Source organism: Salvelinus fontinalis, chromosome 13, assembly GCF_029448725.1.
Source record: "Salvelinus fontinalis isolate EN_2023a chromosome 13, ASM2944872v1, whole genome shotgun sequence".
Classification (NCBI taxonomy): Eukaryota; Metazoa; Chordata; class Actinopteri; order Salmoniformes; family Salmonidae; genus Salvelinus; species Salvelinus fontinalis.
In genome coordinates this window covers 18,362,227-18,379,757 of record NC_074677.1, presented here as the reverse complement: position 1 = coordinate 18,379,757, position 17,531 = coordinate 18,362,227, and the positions used below count along the sequence as shown (strand labels likewise).

Below are 17,531 nucleotides of genomic sequence, written 5' to 3'. Positions count from 1 at the left end.
GACGCAGTTCCTGGAAGACTTTGAAAAGCTGCTGGAAACCACAGTAAGAACACCTTTCCTATATTGTGTCTATACTAAATGTTTGTACCAAATGGTACCCTATTCCCTACTGTATATAGTGCAATACTTCTGATCAGAGAACAATGAGCCCTGGATGAAAGTAGTGCGCTATATAATGATTAGGGTGCCATTTTGGGCGCAGCCTGTACGCAACATAATGTACTTTAACCTCAAGACATTCACACCTTCACTAAACTAAAGTCTCATCACTCTGTGGTCAGACAGACATGTGATCCTCTGTCTGTGAGTGTAACAACTGTGTGGTTGAACATGCATTACCAGATCTTTTAGCCAGGTCAGTTGAGTGAGTGGTTGTTGAAATCTGATCTGTTCCTGGAGAAAATGAAGGGTCACCTGCGGCTGCTGAACATAGCGTGTGCAGCCAAGGCCAAGTGGAGGCAGATCACCCTGCAGAAACCTTCCAGGGAGTCCCCGCTCTACTTCAGCCTGCATGGCGGCAGCGAGAGGGGCTTCGGCATCTTCGTGGAGTCGGTGGATGAGGGCAGCAAGGCCGCCGAGGCAGGACTCAAACGGGGAGACCAGGTAAGTTCTTACTATTGCCTTTTTTTCCTGTGATGCTTTTGCTTTTTGAAGTTTTTATTCCATACATTTCATGCTGTTTGCTGTTCAGATGCCCTTTGTGGTTGGCTCAGTAACAAGTGCAGTGGACTCAAAACGATCTGTTTTCCCCCTTGAGATTATGGAGATCAATGGTCAGAACTTTGAGAACATCTCCTACGTCAAAGCTATGGACTTCCTGAGGACCAACACACACCTTTCCCTCACAGTCAAGACCAACATCTTCGGTTCGTACAATCTGTCCTCTTACCAAAGATAGGATTATTTCATTAACGATGCCGGACCATCTGAAATTAAAATGACCGATGTCAATAGTAGTCTGTACCTGGGTCTGTACCTGGGTCTAGTCCTGTGTTGGGTTGCAAAATTTGTGTAACTTTCCCAAGTATTCCATCCATGATTTCTGGAAACCTGGGAATTTTGGGATAGTTATCATGAATTTGCATTCCAATGCAGCCCCCCCCCCCCCCCCCCCCTAGTTCTGTGACTGCGTCTTGCTGTTGACCTACTATCCCTCCTCTCCCAAGTGTTCAAAGAGCTGCTGAGCCGGATCGTACACGAGAAGATGAACAGGGGTCCCCACATCCCAAAGATCCAGGAGAAGAAGGGTAACCGCTTCTCTATCCCAGACCTGCCTGGAGACATGGAGTTCCCCACAGACCATAAGGCCACCAAGAAGATGAAGGCCAACACAGTGTCTGGAGGACGGAACAAGATCAGGAAGATGCTGGAGAAGACCCGCTTCAGCATCCTACCACCCAAACCCTTCAGGTAGACACAATAACACTACAGTATCCTACCACCCAAACCCTTCAGGTAGACACAATAACACTACAGTATCCTACCACCCAAGCCTTTCAGGTAGACACAATAACACTACAGTATCCTACCACCTAAACCCTTCAGGTAGACACAATAACACTACAGTATCCTACCACCCAAGCCTTTCAGGTAGACACAACACTACAGTATCCTACCACCTAAACCCTTCAGGTAGACCCAATAACACTACAGTATCCTACCACCCAAACCCTTCAGGTAGACACAACACTACAGTATCCTACCACCTAAACCCTTCAGGTAGACACAATAACACTACAGTATCCTACCACCCAAACCTTTCAGGTAGACACAATAACACTACAGTATCCTACCACCTAAACCCTTCAGGTAGACACAATAACACTACAGTATCCTACCACCCAAACCCTTCAGGTAGACACAACACTACAGTATCCTACCACCCAAACCCTTCAGGTAGACACAACACTACAGTATCCTACCACCTAAACCCTTCAGGTAGACACAATAACACTACAGTATCCTACCACCCAAACCCTTCAGGTAGACACAATAACACTACAGTATCCTACCACCTAAACCCTTCAGGTAGACACAATAACCCTACAGTATCCTACCACCTAAACCCTTCAGGTAGACACAATAAACCTACAGTATCCTACCTAGGGCTGGGAATTGCCAGAGACCTCACGATACGATATGCATTGTGATTCTTACGATTCTGTATGTATTGCAATTTGATGCTGTGATTATATTGCAATTCAATGTTCCTGACATATTGCTCACCATGTCTGCTGCAAAGTGACAAGAGACAGCCATGAGTGGAAAAAAGTGTAATTTATCGTAATTATTTGCCATTTCATGAAACCATTTAGCATCACAAGCCATTGATCGTCCAACCAAGAACTATATCTACATCACAATGCTTTAATTCCTTTTTTATTCAGTTTACTCTGAGAGGAGTTAAAGAAAGTGGAGATGAAGGACACTGATTTGGGAGCACCAGGCTTCATTTGTAGTCTATGGACTGACAATGTGATAGAAAGTGGTAGGACCGTACTGCAGGGATGCTAGTAGCTAGCGACTATGGTAAACTTCATCAACAGCTTCATGTGAGGTTGTTCTTAGTGCACGGGTAGTTAGGTCAGTATGATTTAAGACGTCAGTCACTTCTGATGCATGGCTTTATGCTGTCGTCTCAGTAGGCTGCTGATGAGATGGAAAATGTCCTCTTCGCTCTACCAAATGACACCCTATTCCCCATCTAGCGTACTACATTTGACCAGGGCCCATAGGGGATAGTGTGCCGTTTGTGACACATGGTTAGTTTAGTAAACAGTGGTGAAGACAGTACAGGGCAAGCACAGGTCTTTATTCCACTGGTGTGCTAATTGAAGCATGAGCCTTTTCTGATGTGAAGATGAAGGTCCGGGATGCAGGCTACTCTCTCCTGTCTGCAGTATTCTACAGTAGCACAGTGTGAGGACTACCTGGATTTTCTGTTGGATCATATGTTGACCAACCAGCGGATTTACTGGGATTCAGCTAATAGAGCTAATAGACTAGGTAGTTTGAGCTGGACGCAGGTGGTGGTGATTTGGTGAGATGACTGCAAGGGATAGGCAGGGTGTGTGTCATCTCTTCAGCTCGACTTCTTATACTCATTATCTGCATTTAAAAGTGTTTAAGTAAATATATGGGCCGTTTGTCAAAAGCAGACAGTGTCCCGGGGCTTTCCTGATGATGACAGTGTCCCGGGGCTTTCCTGATGATGACAGTGTCCCGGGGCTTTCCTGATGATGACAGTGTCCCGGGGCTTTCCTGATGATGACAGTGTCCCGGGGCTTTCCTGATGAGGACAGTGTCCCGGGGCTTTCCTGATGAGGACAGTGTCCCGGGGCTTTCCTGATGAGGACAGTGTCCCGGGGCTTTCCTGATGAGGACAGTGTCCCGGGGCTTTCCTGATGAGGACAGTGTCCCGGGGGTTTCCTGATGAGGACAGTGTCCCGGGGGTTTCTTGACGAGGACAGTGTCCCGGGGGTTTCTTGACGAGGACAGTGTCCCGGGGGTTTCTTGACGAGGACAGTGTCCCGGGGGTTTCTTGACGAGGACAGTGTCCCGGGGGTTTCTTGACGAGGACAGTGTCCCGGGGGTTTCTTGACGAGGACAGTGTCCCGGGGGTTTCTTGACGATGACAGTGTCCCGGGGCTTTCCTGATGATGACAGTGTCCCGGGGCTTTCCTGATGATGACAGTGTCCCGGGGCTTTCCTGATGATGACAGTGTCCCGGGGCTTTCTTGATGATGACAGTGTCCCGGGGCTTTCTTGATGATGACAGTGTCCCGGGGGTTTCTTAATGATGACAGTGTCCCGGGGCTTTCTTAATGATGACAGTGTCCCGGGGCTTTCTTGATGATGACAGTGTCCCGGGGCTTTCTTGATGATGACAGTGTCCCGGGGCTTTCCTGATGATGACAGTGTCCCGGGGGTTTCTTAATGATGACAGTGTCCCGGGGCTTTCTTAATGATGACAGTGTCCCGGGGGTTTCTTAATGATGACAGTGTCCTGGGGGTTTCCTGATGATGACAGTGGAAATGTATATTAGAGGCTTTACAAATATACACTACCAGTCAAAAGTTTGGACACACCTACTTATTCAAGGGTTTTTATTTATTTGTACTATTTTCTACATTATAGAATAATAGTGAAGACATCAAAACTATGAAATAACACTTATGGAATCATGTAGTAACCAAAAAAGTGTTAAACAAATCAAAATACTTTGATGAATGAGATTGATGACAGCTTTGCGCACACTTGGGATTCTCTCAACCAGCTTCTTGAGGAATGATTTTCCCAATACTCTTGAAGGAGTTCCCACATATGCTGAGTACTTGTTGGCTGCTTTTCCTTCACTCTGCGGTCCAACTCATCCCAAAACATCTCAATTGAGTTGAGGTCGGGTAATTGTGGGGCCAGGTCATCTGATGCAGCATTCCATCACTCTCCTTCTTGGTCAAATAGCCATTACACAGCCTGGAGGTGTGTTGGGTCATTGTCCTGTTGAAAATCAAATGATAGTGCCACTAAGCGCAAACCAGATGGGATGGTGAATCGCTGCAGAATGCTGTGGTAGACATGCTGGTTAAGTGTGCCTTGAATTCTAAAACAATCATCAACAGTGTCACCAGCAAAGCACCCCCACACCATCACACTTCCTCCTCCATGCTTCATGATGGGAACCACACATACAGAGATCATCCGTTCACCTTCTCTGCGTCTCCGACATGGCGGTTGGAACCAAAAATCTCAAATATTTCCTCCGGTCTAATGTCCATTGCTCGTGTTGCTTGGTGTCCTGCAGCAATTTGACCACGAAGGCCTGATTCACACAGTCTCCTATGAACAGTTGATTTTGAGATGTCTGTTACTTGAACTCTGTGAAGCATTTATTTTGGCTGCAATCTGAGGTGCAGTTAACTAATGAACTTATCCTCTGCAGCAGAGGTAACTCTGAGTCTTTCTTTCCTGTGGTGGTCATGAAAGCCAGTTTCATTATAGCTCTTGATGTTTTTTGCGACTGCACTTGGAACAAACTTTTAAAGTTTTGGACATTTTCTGCATTGACTGACCTTCATGTCTCATGTTTCTCTTTGCTTATTTGAGCTGTTCTTGCCATAATATGGACTTGGTCTTTTACCAAATAGAGCTATTTTCCCTATACCACCCTGTCGTGTCTTTGGCATCATTAAAACTGAAGACTTATCTTTATCAAAAATTCTCTGTAATTATTATTACGTGATTAAACTGATTAATCATGTAACTGTAGTTAACCTGTCTAGGATCAGCGTGGCGCTAGTGGCACCCCCCCCCCCCCCCCCACTGAAAAACCAGTGCCGCGAAATTCAAAAAAAATATTTTTTTAAAATATTTAACTTTCACACATTAAAGTCCAATACAGCTAATGAAAGACACAGATCTTGTGAATCCAGTCAACATTTCCGATTTTTAAAATGTTTTACAGGGAAGACACAATATGTAAAGATGTACATCTATTACCTAAAAACACATTAGCATAATCCACCATCTTTTATTTGTCCACCAACACCAGTAGCCATCACCAATTCGGCTAAACTAAGATATTTATAGCCCCTAACCAACAAAAAAACTCATTAGATGACAGTCTGATAACATATTTATGGTATGGGATAGGTTTTGTTAGAAAAAAGTGCATATTTCAGGTAGATGGCATAGTTTACAATTGCACCCACCGTCACAAATGGACTAGAATAATTACAATGAGCAACGTGTTTACCTAACTACTAATCATCAAACATTTCGTAAAAATACACAGCATACACGAATCGAAAGACACAGATCCTGTGAATACAGACAATATTTCAGATTTTCTAAGTGTCTTACAGCGAAAACACAATAAATCGTTATATTAGCTTAGCACATAGCAATTAGCAGCCCAGCATTGATTCTAGCCAAAGTGAGCGATAAAAGTCAACATCGCCAAAAGATATTAATTTTTTCACTAACCTTCTCAGAATTCTTCCGATGACACTCCTGTAACATCACATTACAACATGCATATACAGTTTGATCGAAAATGTTTATATTTAGCCACCAAAATCATAGTTAGACAATGTGAAATGTAGACAAGCTGGTAAAGAAAAAGTCCTTGCGCCACTTAGACAGTGATCTACTCTTATACATAAATACTCATAAACGTGACTAAAAAATATAGGGTGGACAGGGATTGATAGACAATTTAATTCTTAATACAATTGCGTTATTACATTTTTTTATTTATCCTTACTTTTCAATACAGTTTGCGCCAAGCGAAGCTACGTCAAAAAACATGGCGTCCTAAGCCACTAAAATGTTTCGACAGAAACACGATTTATCATAATAAAAATGTCCTACCTTGAGCTGTTCTTCCATCAGTATCTTGGGCAAAGGATCCTTTCTTGGGAGAAATCGTCTTTTGGTGGAAAGCTGTCCTCTTGCCATGTGGAAATGTCAACTGCGTTCGGGATGAACTGAAAAGCGTGCCCAACTTTTCACATCGTTGCAAAAATAAATGTCCCAAAATCGCACTAAACGGATATAAATTGCTATAAAACGCTTTAAATTAACTACCTTATGATGTTTTTAACTCCTATAACGAGTGAAAAGATGACCGGAGAAATATAACAGGCTAAACTAACGCTTGGAACAGGAGCGGGTCGGTGTCCAGCACGCGCGTTACGCAGCAAGGAAAGACTTGCTAGCTACAGGGTTTTTTGATTTATAGGGCCTGTGAACGCGCAATCGACCCCATTGGAATCGTCATCACGTAAAGGCATCCAGGGGAAGACGTAAGAAGTGTCCGTATAGTCATAGCAATGACAGTGCCCTTTTAACTGACTTCAGAAGAGTGGCCAACATTTCTCAAATCTGACTCCATGTCAGGGAAATTGCTGTAGAATGGGCTCTGTTCCACTTAGAGACAAAATTTCAACTCCTATAGAAACTATAGACTGTTTTCTATCCAATAATAATAATAATATGCATATTGTACGATCAAGGATTTTGTGGGAAGCCGTTTCAAAAATTTGCCAAATTAGCATAAATAGTCTAAACAGCGCCCCCATCCCCAACAGGTTAACTAGGAAGTTAGGGCACCAAGGAAAATATTCAGATTACAAAAGTTATAATTTTCCTAATATAACTTTCAGATATTTTAATATCTGATCACTTAGTCTTCTGATTAATGAATTATTCTTTACGTTAGTCTCATTCCAAACGTCGTAAATTGTGTCACAGTCTTCACTATGACTCACAGTCTTCACTATGAGTCATCAATACATAAATTGTCTTAAAATATTTATTTACTAACTAAGTACTCACAGAAATGCATAACAAACAGTAGATATGGTTACAAGGAAATGATAGGGGAATGTGCCCTAGTGGGCTAAACCGGCATCGCGGCTTGGTGGACAAAAGGGAAGAGGGGGTCGACTGAGATGAGACACTACAAAGTTGATAATTATAACAATTGAAAATGCTAATCCTTTGCACATGAACGCTCACTCATTCGGGAATAATTGCAATCAATATATTTACACTCAGTGTGTCGTCGGGATCTCTGTGGAAAAGTTTGTTTCTGTTGGAGAGTTTGTCCGCCCTCTCTCTCTATCTGCTGTGGTTGGAATGGATAGTTCAGAGTGACATTCATTCATGTGGTTATAGAATAGATGTTTCGGCAGTTGTCGGTCTTCGCGTTCAATGATACGGAATTCCTAGCTGCAGACTAGTAATTAATATCAAAGACTTGTTCTAGACTATCGATACCGACAGAATAAGAGTTTAACCACGTGGGATGGTTAAAAGATTCAGCAATCTACTTAAACCTTATTTCCCTCTGTGATAGAGGGACTGTTCTCTTCTCAACCCTTAGCCCTCTCATAATTTAAGGTAAGCTCGGTCTGGTGATAGAAAACCCAGGTGGGGGTTTTATACGGAACATCGAAAAGGCTGTCTCATGATGCCAGATCCTGTCTGTGCCCCTGGGGGCGTGCCAATGACTTAGTGAAACTTTTTAGGGAATTGGAGTTTCCTTCATTAAACAGTCCAAAATCACATTACACAATTTAAAAAACAGTTTCATCCTCACTCATTCATTTTATACAACAATGAGATGTAAGCCTCATAACTGAGGCTATTGTATAAACAGCGTTATGGTAATGTGGCTGTATTGTCTCATGAGTTTCACAAAATTGTACCAAACGGACCAGTTCGTAGCTGGATTCTTCACCGATCTTTTATACATTCTCCAGAACATAAATACTGTTCGGACCTCCAGTTCTGTGAGGTGGAAGAAATTCCTTTGTTTTCTCTATGAAAACTCACTCTCTCTATATTGTCTGGCCATGAGGCAGAATCTTCTCTAGGAATGTATGACCTCTGACCACAACAGCCTGGGTGTGGTAGGGGGAGGTAGGGGGATGGTGCGTAGAAAAGGCTGGTGCAGAGGGAGGAATAGTGCTCGCTGTACCCAAAGAGGGCAACGTCATGACAACCCCTACCTTCTTATTTACAATGACGACCTACGCCAAACCCGGATGACACAGGGCCAATTGTGTGCCGCCCTATGGGACTCCCAATCACGGCTGGTTGTGATACAGCCTGGATTCGAACCAGGGTGTCTGTAGTGACGCCTCAAGCACTGAGACGCGGTGCCTTAGACCGCGTCACCACTCGGTAGCCCCACACATGCAGTGAGATTGAATAAGGCCAGGCAGATCCATATTAGACTCTGGTGCCAGGAGTTCCTTAATCCATACCCTCATCATGAGTGTTACCCAGTCTCAACCCCTCTCTCTCTCTCTGTCTGCCACAGTGATGGCGGCGTGGGCCAGTCTCAGGATGACAGCATTGTGGGCACTAAGCAGTGTAGGCACAGCGTGGCCATCATGCCCATCCCTGGCAGCAGCATGTCATCCAGCAGTCCTGATCTGCTACAGCCAGCCACCAGTGTGCTGGACTTCTCCAACACAGCAGGTGAGAGACACACACACACACACACACACACACACAGGAGCACTCATCACTACCAGGGCAGTCCGATGGGCAGTATGTCACCACTGTCATGTTCACCAGACCATCTCCATTATGCATTGTGATCATGGTTTGGGTAGTGACTACTGCTCACAACTACACTGAGTCAGTTAACAATTGAACATCGGCACACTTTACATAAGTGTTTATCTTGTTCATTTTTGAAGTGTATGTCCTCTTCAGACTGGTTTATATAGGCATTAAACTGGAGCTGTGCAGTGGGAATACAGCAGTCATTACTCATGGAGCAACACTTCTCACAGAGATAGAAAGTGCTTCCTGCTTGGCCAGTGGAGAAACTCAATCCCTCATGTTAATCACAGAATGAATCATATGAGCCCTTCACACACACACAGGTGGTCTGCTTCTCCTCTCTGTGTCTCTCAAGCCTTTCTATTTCAAGAGCTTGGACATTAAATAGAATTTAGAGCCATATGAAAGAGATTAAACCCTGAACAATAATAGTCAGTTTTGTCCCGGACAGATTTCAGACCCCATAATTCATGAATTAACTAAGCGGCCTCCCCAGGGAGAGGGGGTAGAGTGGAGGGGAGAGTATGGTTTTGATTTATGCTCTTCGACCATTTGCAATGCAACGCGGCCAGAGGGCCCACTCTCCAGTTTGCAGCCCCAATACATCACTGCCCCCTCTTCTCCCCCTCCTCTTCCTCCTCATTCTCCTTCTCCCCCCTCTTCTCCTCCTCCCCCCTCATCCTTCTCCTCCTGCTCCCCCCTGATCCTTCTCCTCTTCCTCCTCCTCCTCCCCCTCATCCTCCTTTCCCCTCCTGCCCCCCCCTCGATTGGGTCCTGGACTTCCTGACGGGCTGCCCCCAGGTGGTGAAGGTAGGAAACAATATCTCCACTTCGCTGATCCTCAGCACTGGGGCCCCACAAGGGTGCATGCTCAGCCCCCTCCTGTACTCCCTGTTCACCCTTGACTGCATGGCCATGCAGGCCTCCAACTCGATCATCAAGTTTGCAGACGACACAACAGTAGTAGCCTTGATTGCCAACAATGACGAGACAGCCTACAGGGAGGAGGTGAGGGCACTCGGAGTGTGGTGTCAGGAAAACAACCTCTCACTCAACGTCAACTAAACAAAGGAGATGATTGTGGACTTCAGGAAACAGCAGAGGGAGCAGCCCACTATCCACATCGACGAGACAGTAGTGGTTGAAAGTTTCAAGTTCCTCTGCGTACACATCACGGACAAACTGAAATGGTCCACCCACACAGACAGCGTGGTGAAGAAGGCGCAACAGCGCCTCATCAACCTCAGGAGGCTGAATAAAGTTGCCTTGGCCCCTAAAACCCTCACAAACATTTACAGATGCGGAATCGAGAGCATCCTGTCGGGCTGTATCACCTTCTGGTACGGCAACTGCACCGCCCACAACCGCAAGGCTCTCCAGAGGGTGGTGCGTTCTGCACAATGCATCACCGGGGGCAAACTACCTGCCCTCCAGGACACCTACAGCACCCGATCATCAAGGACAACAACCACCCGAGCCACTACCTGTTCACTCTGTTACCATGCAGAAGGCGAGGTCATTACAGGTGCATCAACGCTGGGACCGAGAGACAGAAGCTATTTTTCAATCTCACGGCCATCAGACTTTTAAACAGCCATCACTAACACAGAGGCAGCTGCCTACATAGACTTGACATCATTGGCCACTTTAACAAATGGATAACTAGTCACTTTATTAATGCCACTTTAATTGTATTTTAAAAAATGATTTCACCTTTATTTAACCAGGGAGGCCAGTTGAGAACTGTGACCTGGTCAAGATAAAGCAAAGCAGAGCGACAAAAACAACAACACAGTAACAAACATACAGTCAATAACACAATAGAAACATCTATGTACAGTTTGTGCAAATGTAGAAGAGTGGGGAGGTAAGGCAATAAATAGGCCACAGAGGCAAAATAATTACAATTTAGCATTAACACTGGAGTGATAGGTGTGCAGATGATGATGTGCAAGTAGAGATACTGGGGTGCAAGAGGGTAAGTAATAATATGGGGATGAGGTAGTCTGGTGTGCTATTTACAGATTGGCTGTGTACAGGTACAGTGATCGGTAAGCTGCTCTGACAGCTTATGCTGAAAGTTAGAGAGGGAGATATAAGACTCCAGCTTCAGAGATTAATAATGATGTTTGCATATCTTGCACTTCTCATGCCAGATGTATATACTGTATTTTACACCATCTATTGCATCTCGTCTATGGCGTTCGGTCATTGCTCATCCATATATTTGGATAGGTAGAGGGGATGTTCAGAGAGAAGTGCAGAGTAATCCCTCCCAAAGGCTTCAAATTAGATTGAGATGGGATCAGTGAAACTGGCGTTTGGAGTTCAGGTGTTATTCTTTTAGGCCTTTGGTAGGGTGTAAGAAGGCTTGCCTGGGGACTCCTGTGTTTGTACTGTGTGTGCATAAAGCCTAGAGTCACTGTGGCAGACTCAGATCTCCGCTCTCTGTTTTCACACACACACACTGTGCCCTCCCTCCCTCTCTCCAGTACACTGATCTGATTGTAAACAGATGCTTTAGTGAAAGCCATGACACAAGTCCTCCTGCCCCGCTGACTTCTCCCACAATGACGCACAAGAAAAAGCTACCATTCTAATCCTCCGTTTTATATTTCCAACCACTGTTCTCACTCTCGCTCTCTCGCTCTTCCTTCTCTTCTCTCTGCTTCCCCAGCCGTGGGCTTTCACTGTAAGTATCTAGGTGTTTTCTTGGAATGGAATCATTTGGGCTGTTTGTTTTAGAGATGTTTTGTTTACTCTTCCTAGTTTCCTTCCCCCCTTCTTTTATGAGCTTTTGAGTTGCGTCTCTCTCTGTGTCGTATGTCCTGAACCTCAGTCTAAGTTGGACTCTGCGTGGTATTCTCCGGCTTCGTCCCAAATGGCACCCGGTTCCCTACATAGTGCTCTACTTTTAAAAAGAACCTTATGAGACCTGGTCAAACGTAGTTCAGTTAATTGGGACCTATTCTTAGTGATGGCTGGGTGTGTTTGTTAAAGGAGCCCTAGCTTCATGTTGAAGTACCCTGTCCTGCACGCTCTTCTAGCTGTGGTGCTCTGCCCCTGTCTACTGTTGCTGCTGTAGCTGGGATTTACATCTAGTGGATCTGTGACGGTGAGCGGGACACAGGCCTGGGGGGCATTGGGTTAGTAGGAACCCGAGAGCCAGGAGGTTTTCCCTGTTTATACTCTGTCTCTCATGACTCCATCAATGATTGGTTAATCACCTGACCAGAGAGGCACAGGGATCGCTGTCATCCGGTTCGGTCTGTATTAATCCTGTCAGGTGGGGGGGTAAAGATAATGATTACATATGATAGAACAATAAATGATTGAGGGTTCTCCCCAAATGATGTAAGAGAGGCACCTTGTGGACTGGCTGCGACACCATTTTGTATACAAATTGTATTTTTTTACTTTTTGTTATCATACAGTCATACTAGATTGCAGGAAATGGCAGTCAGTTACAGTTGTTCAAAAACTCAGCAGCACCGCCTTGTTAAAAAGGAGAACCCTGTGATTGCTGAAGACCCTAAGCACAAATCATCACTAATGAGCCTTATTTTGATCTCAACTCCCCTTTTTAGGTTGCGTAGGTTGAAAATGATTGGTAATGGCACGGCTTTACACTGAAATATAATATTTAGACATCTGCAGCAGCGTTATCGGTGTGGCTCAGTGATTAGTGTTTTTGCTAATCTTGCTGCTGTAATAGTGATGAGGGTTCTAGTTATGTGCCCAGCCAGTGTGAGGGGAAACGCCACTAAGGAGCACATAACTAACATAATGGCGGTGTCTCAGTCCATTGAGCACGCTTCAATCTACAGGGGAGGGAGGGAGCAGTGCGCTGTTAGTCGTCTGTCACATAGGACCGTTCCACCTTTATGTTTACCTCTTGAAGTGATGTCTCTCTTTCTGTCATTAGACTCCCTGCATGACTGCTCCCAGACAGCCATAAACACTATCTACTGCCGATGGGATGCCTTTATTCCAGCCCTCTTCCCATACCACTTCTCGTCCTCCACTATTCATGCCTCATTGTTTTACCCTGCTGATGTGTGTGTAATGGACCACAGCCACTTTTGTGTGCAAGCAGAGCAAGTATGAAGTTCTTGTTCCCTTTGACGTACTGGGAAATGCATCTTACATGCATATCTTTTAACCACAAGGGTTGTTTGCTGACTTTTGGTCATTTGGACTGATAAAGAGCTAACGTTAAAAAAACATACTGATGAGCTAGTTAAGAGCTAAGATTTAAAGTGGGTTTCTTTTTAAGAAATAGATCTTGCCTCTCCTTGAACAGCAGGAAGCAGATTGTGCAGTCAACTTTCCTGCCTGTTCTTGACTATGGCTGGACCTCACTAAAGTCCCTTAGATCACTTCATTACTCCCTTGTTGTTTACAAAGCTTCCGTCATACCTCACTTCCCTGTTGAAATAGAAAAACACAAGATATAGACCCGTTCACAGGGTTGGTTAACTCTTGAAGTTTGGTAAATCCACAAAACAAATTCCACCTGGGTTCCCTGGTGCCGATAGGACAGTTTTTAAAACTGTTAAATGAGTTCACTGAAGTGTGCAATTGTTTCAGTTGACTATTATAACTTGTACTAACCTGATGTCGTGTATTTATAGCTGTCTTCTAGTTTATCTTTATCTTGAAGTTGTTGTATAGAGGACATTGGTGTCCTCAGGGCACCATTGCCCACAGTCTCTATTGGGCTCCCTGATTTAGATACATCGTTTGCAACATCTTGATGGTTAACTTTTTTTCTTGTTTTGAATGCGTTTAAAGTGATGCTTCTGTTTATGTATTGGACATCTTCAACATATACTGCTGAATAAAGATGTCTCTGTCACAGATGGAACTATTACAGTGCACTACTTTTCACTGGCGCTCTGTGGGTCTGGTCTAAAGTAGTGCACGATATAGAGGAATCGTTTGTGTTCTTATTCCACCATAACTCTTCTTCTTCTCCTCCATCTGTTAGACATTCCAGACCAGGTGATCCGGGTGTTCAAGGCTGACCAGCAGAGCTGTTACATTATCATCAGTAAGGACACCACGGCCAAGGACGTGGTCAGTCATGTGGTCAACGAGTTTGGCCTTATCGCAGCCCCGGAGACCTACTCCCTCTGTGAGGTGTCTGTCAGTCCCGATGGCGTCCTCAAACAACGCAGGCTACCTGACCAGCTCTCTAAGCTGGCTGACCGCATCCAGCTCAATGGCAGGTAAGATAAATACAGATCTAGGATCAGATTATCCCACCCCAATCCTAACAATCAACCATTAGGGGGATAGAAAATGGGAGAAGATGATCTGACCCTGTATCAGTGGTTTGATGCAACTTCTTCCACCTTGGTTCCCCTCAGGTCTGAAAATGGGTTAGATTGTAGTGAGACAGGGAGGGACAGCATAGCCTCCCCATCTCCCCTAATTCCTTCCTACCCCTCGTCTTCTTCCTTCCCTCTCAGAGCGCCTCAGCTAAAGTGGCTGCCTCTGCTCCTGTCCCCCCTGCTCCTCTCTGTTCCCCCTGCTCCTCTCTGTTCCCCCTGCTCCTCTCTGTTCCCCCTGCTCCTCTCTGTCCCCCCTGCGCCTCTCCGTTCCCCCCGGCCCCGCTCCTCTCGGTTCCCCCCGCCCGCTCCTCTCCGTTCCCCCCGGCCCCGCTCCTCTCCGTTCCCCCCGGCCCCGCTCCTCTCCCTCTGTCCTGCTCCTCTCCCTCTGTCCTGCTCCTCTCTCTCTGTCCCCTTTAAGCGGGCAGCACACAGAGCCCTGGTGCCTTATGGGTAATGGACGGCCCCTTGGCGCCAGGTAGCACCAAAGTAGAGCAGCGTAAGGCTAGACAATGGAAGCGGAAGATACACACAAGAAACTGTTGAGCATGAAAAACTCCGCAGCCTTCCAGTTCTTGACACAATGGCTGGCACCTACTACCACACCTCGTTCAAAGGCACTTCAATCTTTTGTCTTGCCCATTCACCCTCTGAATGGTACATATACACAATCCATGTCTCAATTGTCTCAAGGCTTAAAAATCCTTTTTTAACCTGTCTCCTCCCCTTCATTTACACCGATTGAAGTGGATTTAACAAGTGACATCAATAAGGGATTATATCTTTCACCTGGATTCACCTGGTCAGTCTGTCATGGAAAGAGCAGGTGTTCTTAATGTTTTGTCCACTCAGTGTAAATGCCTTTTAGCAGACGCTTTTATCCGACTTAGTCATGCTGCATACATTTTACATATGGGTAGTCCCGGGAATCCAACCCACTACTCTGGCGTTGCAAGTGCCATGCTCTACCAACTGAACTACAAAGGACCAGTTGATATGGATTGGGGCGGCAGGTAGCCTAGTGGTTAGAACATTGGGCCAGTAACCGAAAGGTTGCTGGATCAAATCCCCGAGCTGACAAGGTAAAAAATAAATGTAAAAATATTTTGTTCTGCCCCTGAACAAGGCACTAAACCCACTGTTTCCCCCAGGAGGCTGTCATTGTAAATAAGAATTTGTTCTCTCTTTAACTTGCCTCGTTAAAAAAAGATTTAAAAAATAAAAAATATGACTGGGTCAGAGCTTAGCCAACAGAAACTACCCAGTCCTCACTCGGTGCCCCCTGTCAAGCCCATACAGCCATCTAGCCAGGACAGTCTCCCCAGCCAGAGCTAGCCCTAGGTCCTGCCTCAGCCCCAGCCCCCTCTCCTCCCAGGGGGCCAGTATATCCAGCCAGCAGGGCCCCAGCCCCCTCTCCATCCAGCAGGACAAAGGATCCAGCCAGCAGGGCCCCAGCCGCCTCTCCATCCAGCAGGACAAAGGATCCAGCCAGCAGGGCCCCACCCCCCTCTCCTTACAGGGGTCCAGTGGATCCAGCCAGCAGAACCACAGCCCCCTCTACGTATCACTTATTTATCCCATTCCTGAAGGCATTGGCAGGGCTATAGACACATTATGGCTCCATTAAACGCCACTAGTCCAATGTGCTGCTCTTGGACGCTCTCCCAGAAAAGGGCATGAGGCCAAAATGTCTCGCCCACCCAGGGAGAAATGTATGGCCTAAATGTCTCGCGCACCCAGGGAGAAATGTATGGCCAAATGTCTCACCCACCCAGGGAGAAATGTATGGCCTAAATGTCTCGCCCACCCAGGGAGAAATGTATGGCCAAATGTCTCACCCACCCAGGGAGAAATGTATGGCTAAAATGTCTCACCCACCCAGGGAGAAATGTATGGCCAAATGTCTCACCCACCCAGGGAGAAATGTATGGCCAAATGTCTCACCCACCCAGGGAGAAATGTATGGCCAAATGTCTCACCCACCCAGGGAGAAATGTATGGCCTAAATGTCTCGCCCACCCAGGGAGAAATGTATGGCCTAAATGTCTCGCCCACCCAGGGAGAAATGTATGGCCAAATGTCTCACCCACCCAGGGAGAAATGTATGGCTAAAATGTCTCACCCACCCAGGGAGAAATGTATGGCCAAATGTCTCACCCACCCAGGGAGAAATGTATGGCCAAATGTCTCACCCACCCAGGGAGAAATGTATGGCCAAATGTCTCACCCACCCAGGGAGAAATGTATGGCCAAATGTCTCACCCACCCAGGGAGAAATGTATGGCTAAAATGTCTCACCACTGTTGGGGCCAGGGCCACTCTGGCCAGCATTTTCCTGCTGCTGCTGCCCTGTTGGTGTTGACCAGGGAGTTTACATAATATACACACAATACATACAATGAATGGGTGGTATTTTGGTTATACATTTTCTAATGATGAATTTAATAATGACTGATTTGTCATTAAATGTTATCTGCTTTGTAAACAACACAACGTTTTCTGATGTCTGTCTGGTATTATCCTCAGTACACGACTAACCCCTAATATCTGGTCTGCTCGTCCCCAGGTACTACCTGAAGAACAACATGGAGACGGAGACGCTGTGTTCAGACGATGACGCCCAGGAGCTGCTGAAGGAGAGTCACATCACCCTGCTCCAGCTCAGCACCGTGGAGGTGTGTGTGTGTTTGGTGTTTGTATACAGAACCTGATCCTCTCTGTATGTATTAATAACGTTGTTGTTGTTGTTCAGGTGGCCGCCCAGCTCTCCATGAGGGACTTTGAGCTGTTCCGTAACATTGAGTCCACTCAGTACATAGATGACCTCTTCAAGCTGCTGGACTCCTCGGGGGGGCTCCAACAGACACACCTCAAGCAGTTTGAGGAAGTCATCAACCAGGAGACCTTCTGGGTCGCCACGGAGATCCTGAGAGAGCCCAACACCATGAAGAGGATGAAGACCATCAAACACTTTATTAAGATCGCCCTGCACTGTAGAGAGTGCAAGAACTTCAACTCCATGTTCGCCATCATCAGGTGGGTTTATCCTCGCTTCCATTGTTGCTACCAGCAGATGTGTTTTTAGTTTTGTTTATTTCATTTAACTAGGCAAGTCA

At 45.8% G+C, this 17,531-nt stretch overlaps 1 protein-coding gene across 12 annotated transcripts in view; it reads left to right on the top strand.

Annotated features, from left to right (window-relative positions):
- Positions 1-17,531, top strand: part of LOC129868197 (rap guanine nucleotide exchange factor 6-like) — a 195,929-nt gene that overhangs the window by 146,527 nt on the left and 31,871 nt on the right. For 11 of the 12 annotated variants that reach the window (XM_055941951.1, XM_055941946.1, XM_055941948.1 and 8 more), the window contains 9 exons: positions 1-43; positions 400-603; positions 758-866; positions 1,167-1,410; positions 8,832-8,992; positions 11,760-11,774; positions 14,073-14,313; positions 16,982-17,090; positions 17,168-17,451. The exon at positions 1-43 is cut by the window's left edge and continues 65 nt beyond it. In XM_055941951.1, coding sequence (XP_055797926.1) covers positions 1-43; positions 400-603; positions 758-866; positions 1,167-1,410; positions 8,832-8,992; positions 11,760-11,774; positions 14,073-14,313; positions 16,982-17,090; positions 17,168-17,451 — 1,410 coding nt within the window. The remainder of the gene's footprint in view (positions 44-399; positions 604-757; positions 867-1,166; positions 1,411-8,831; positions 8,993-11,759; positions 11,775-14,072; positions 14,314-16,981; positions 17,091-17,167; positions 17,452-17,531) is intronic. The other variant, XM_055941943.1, reaches the window with a different exon arrangement.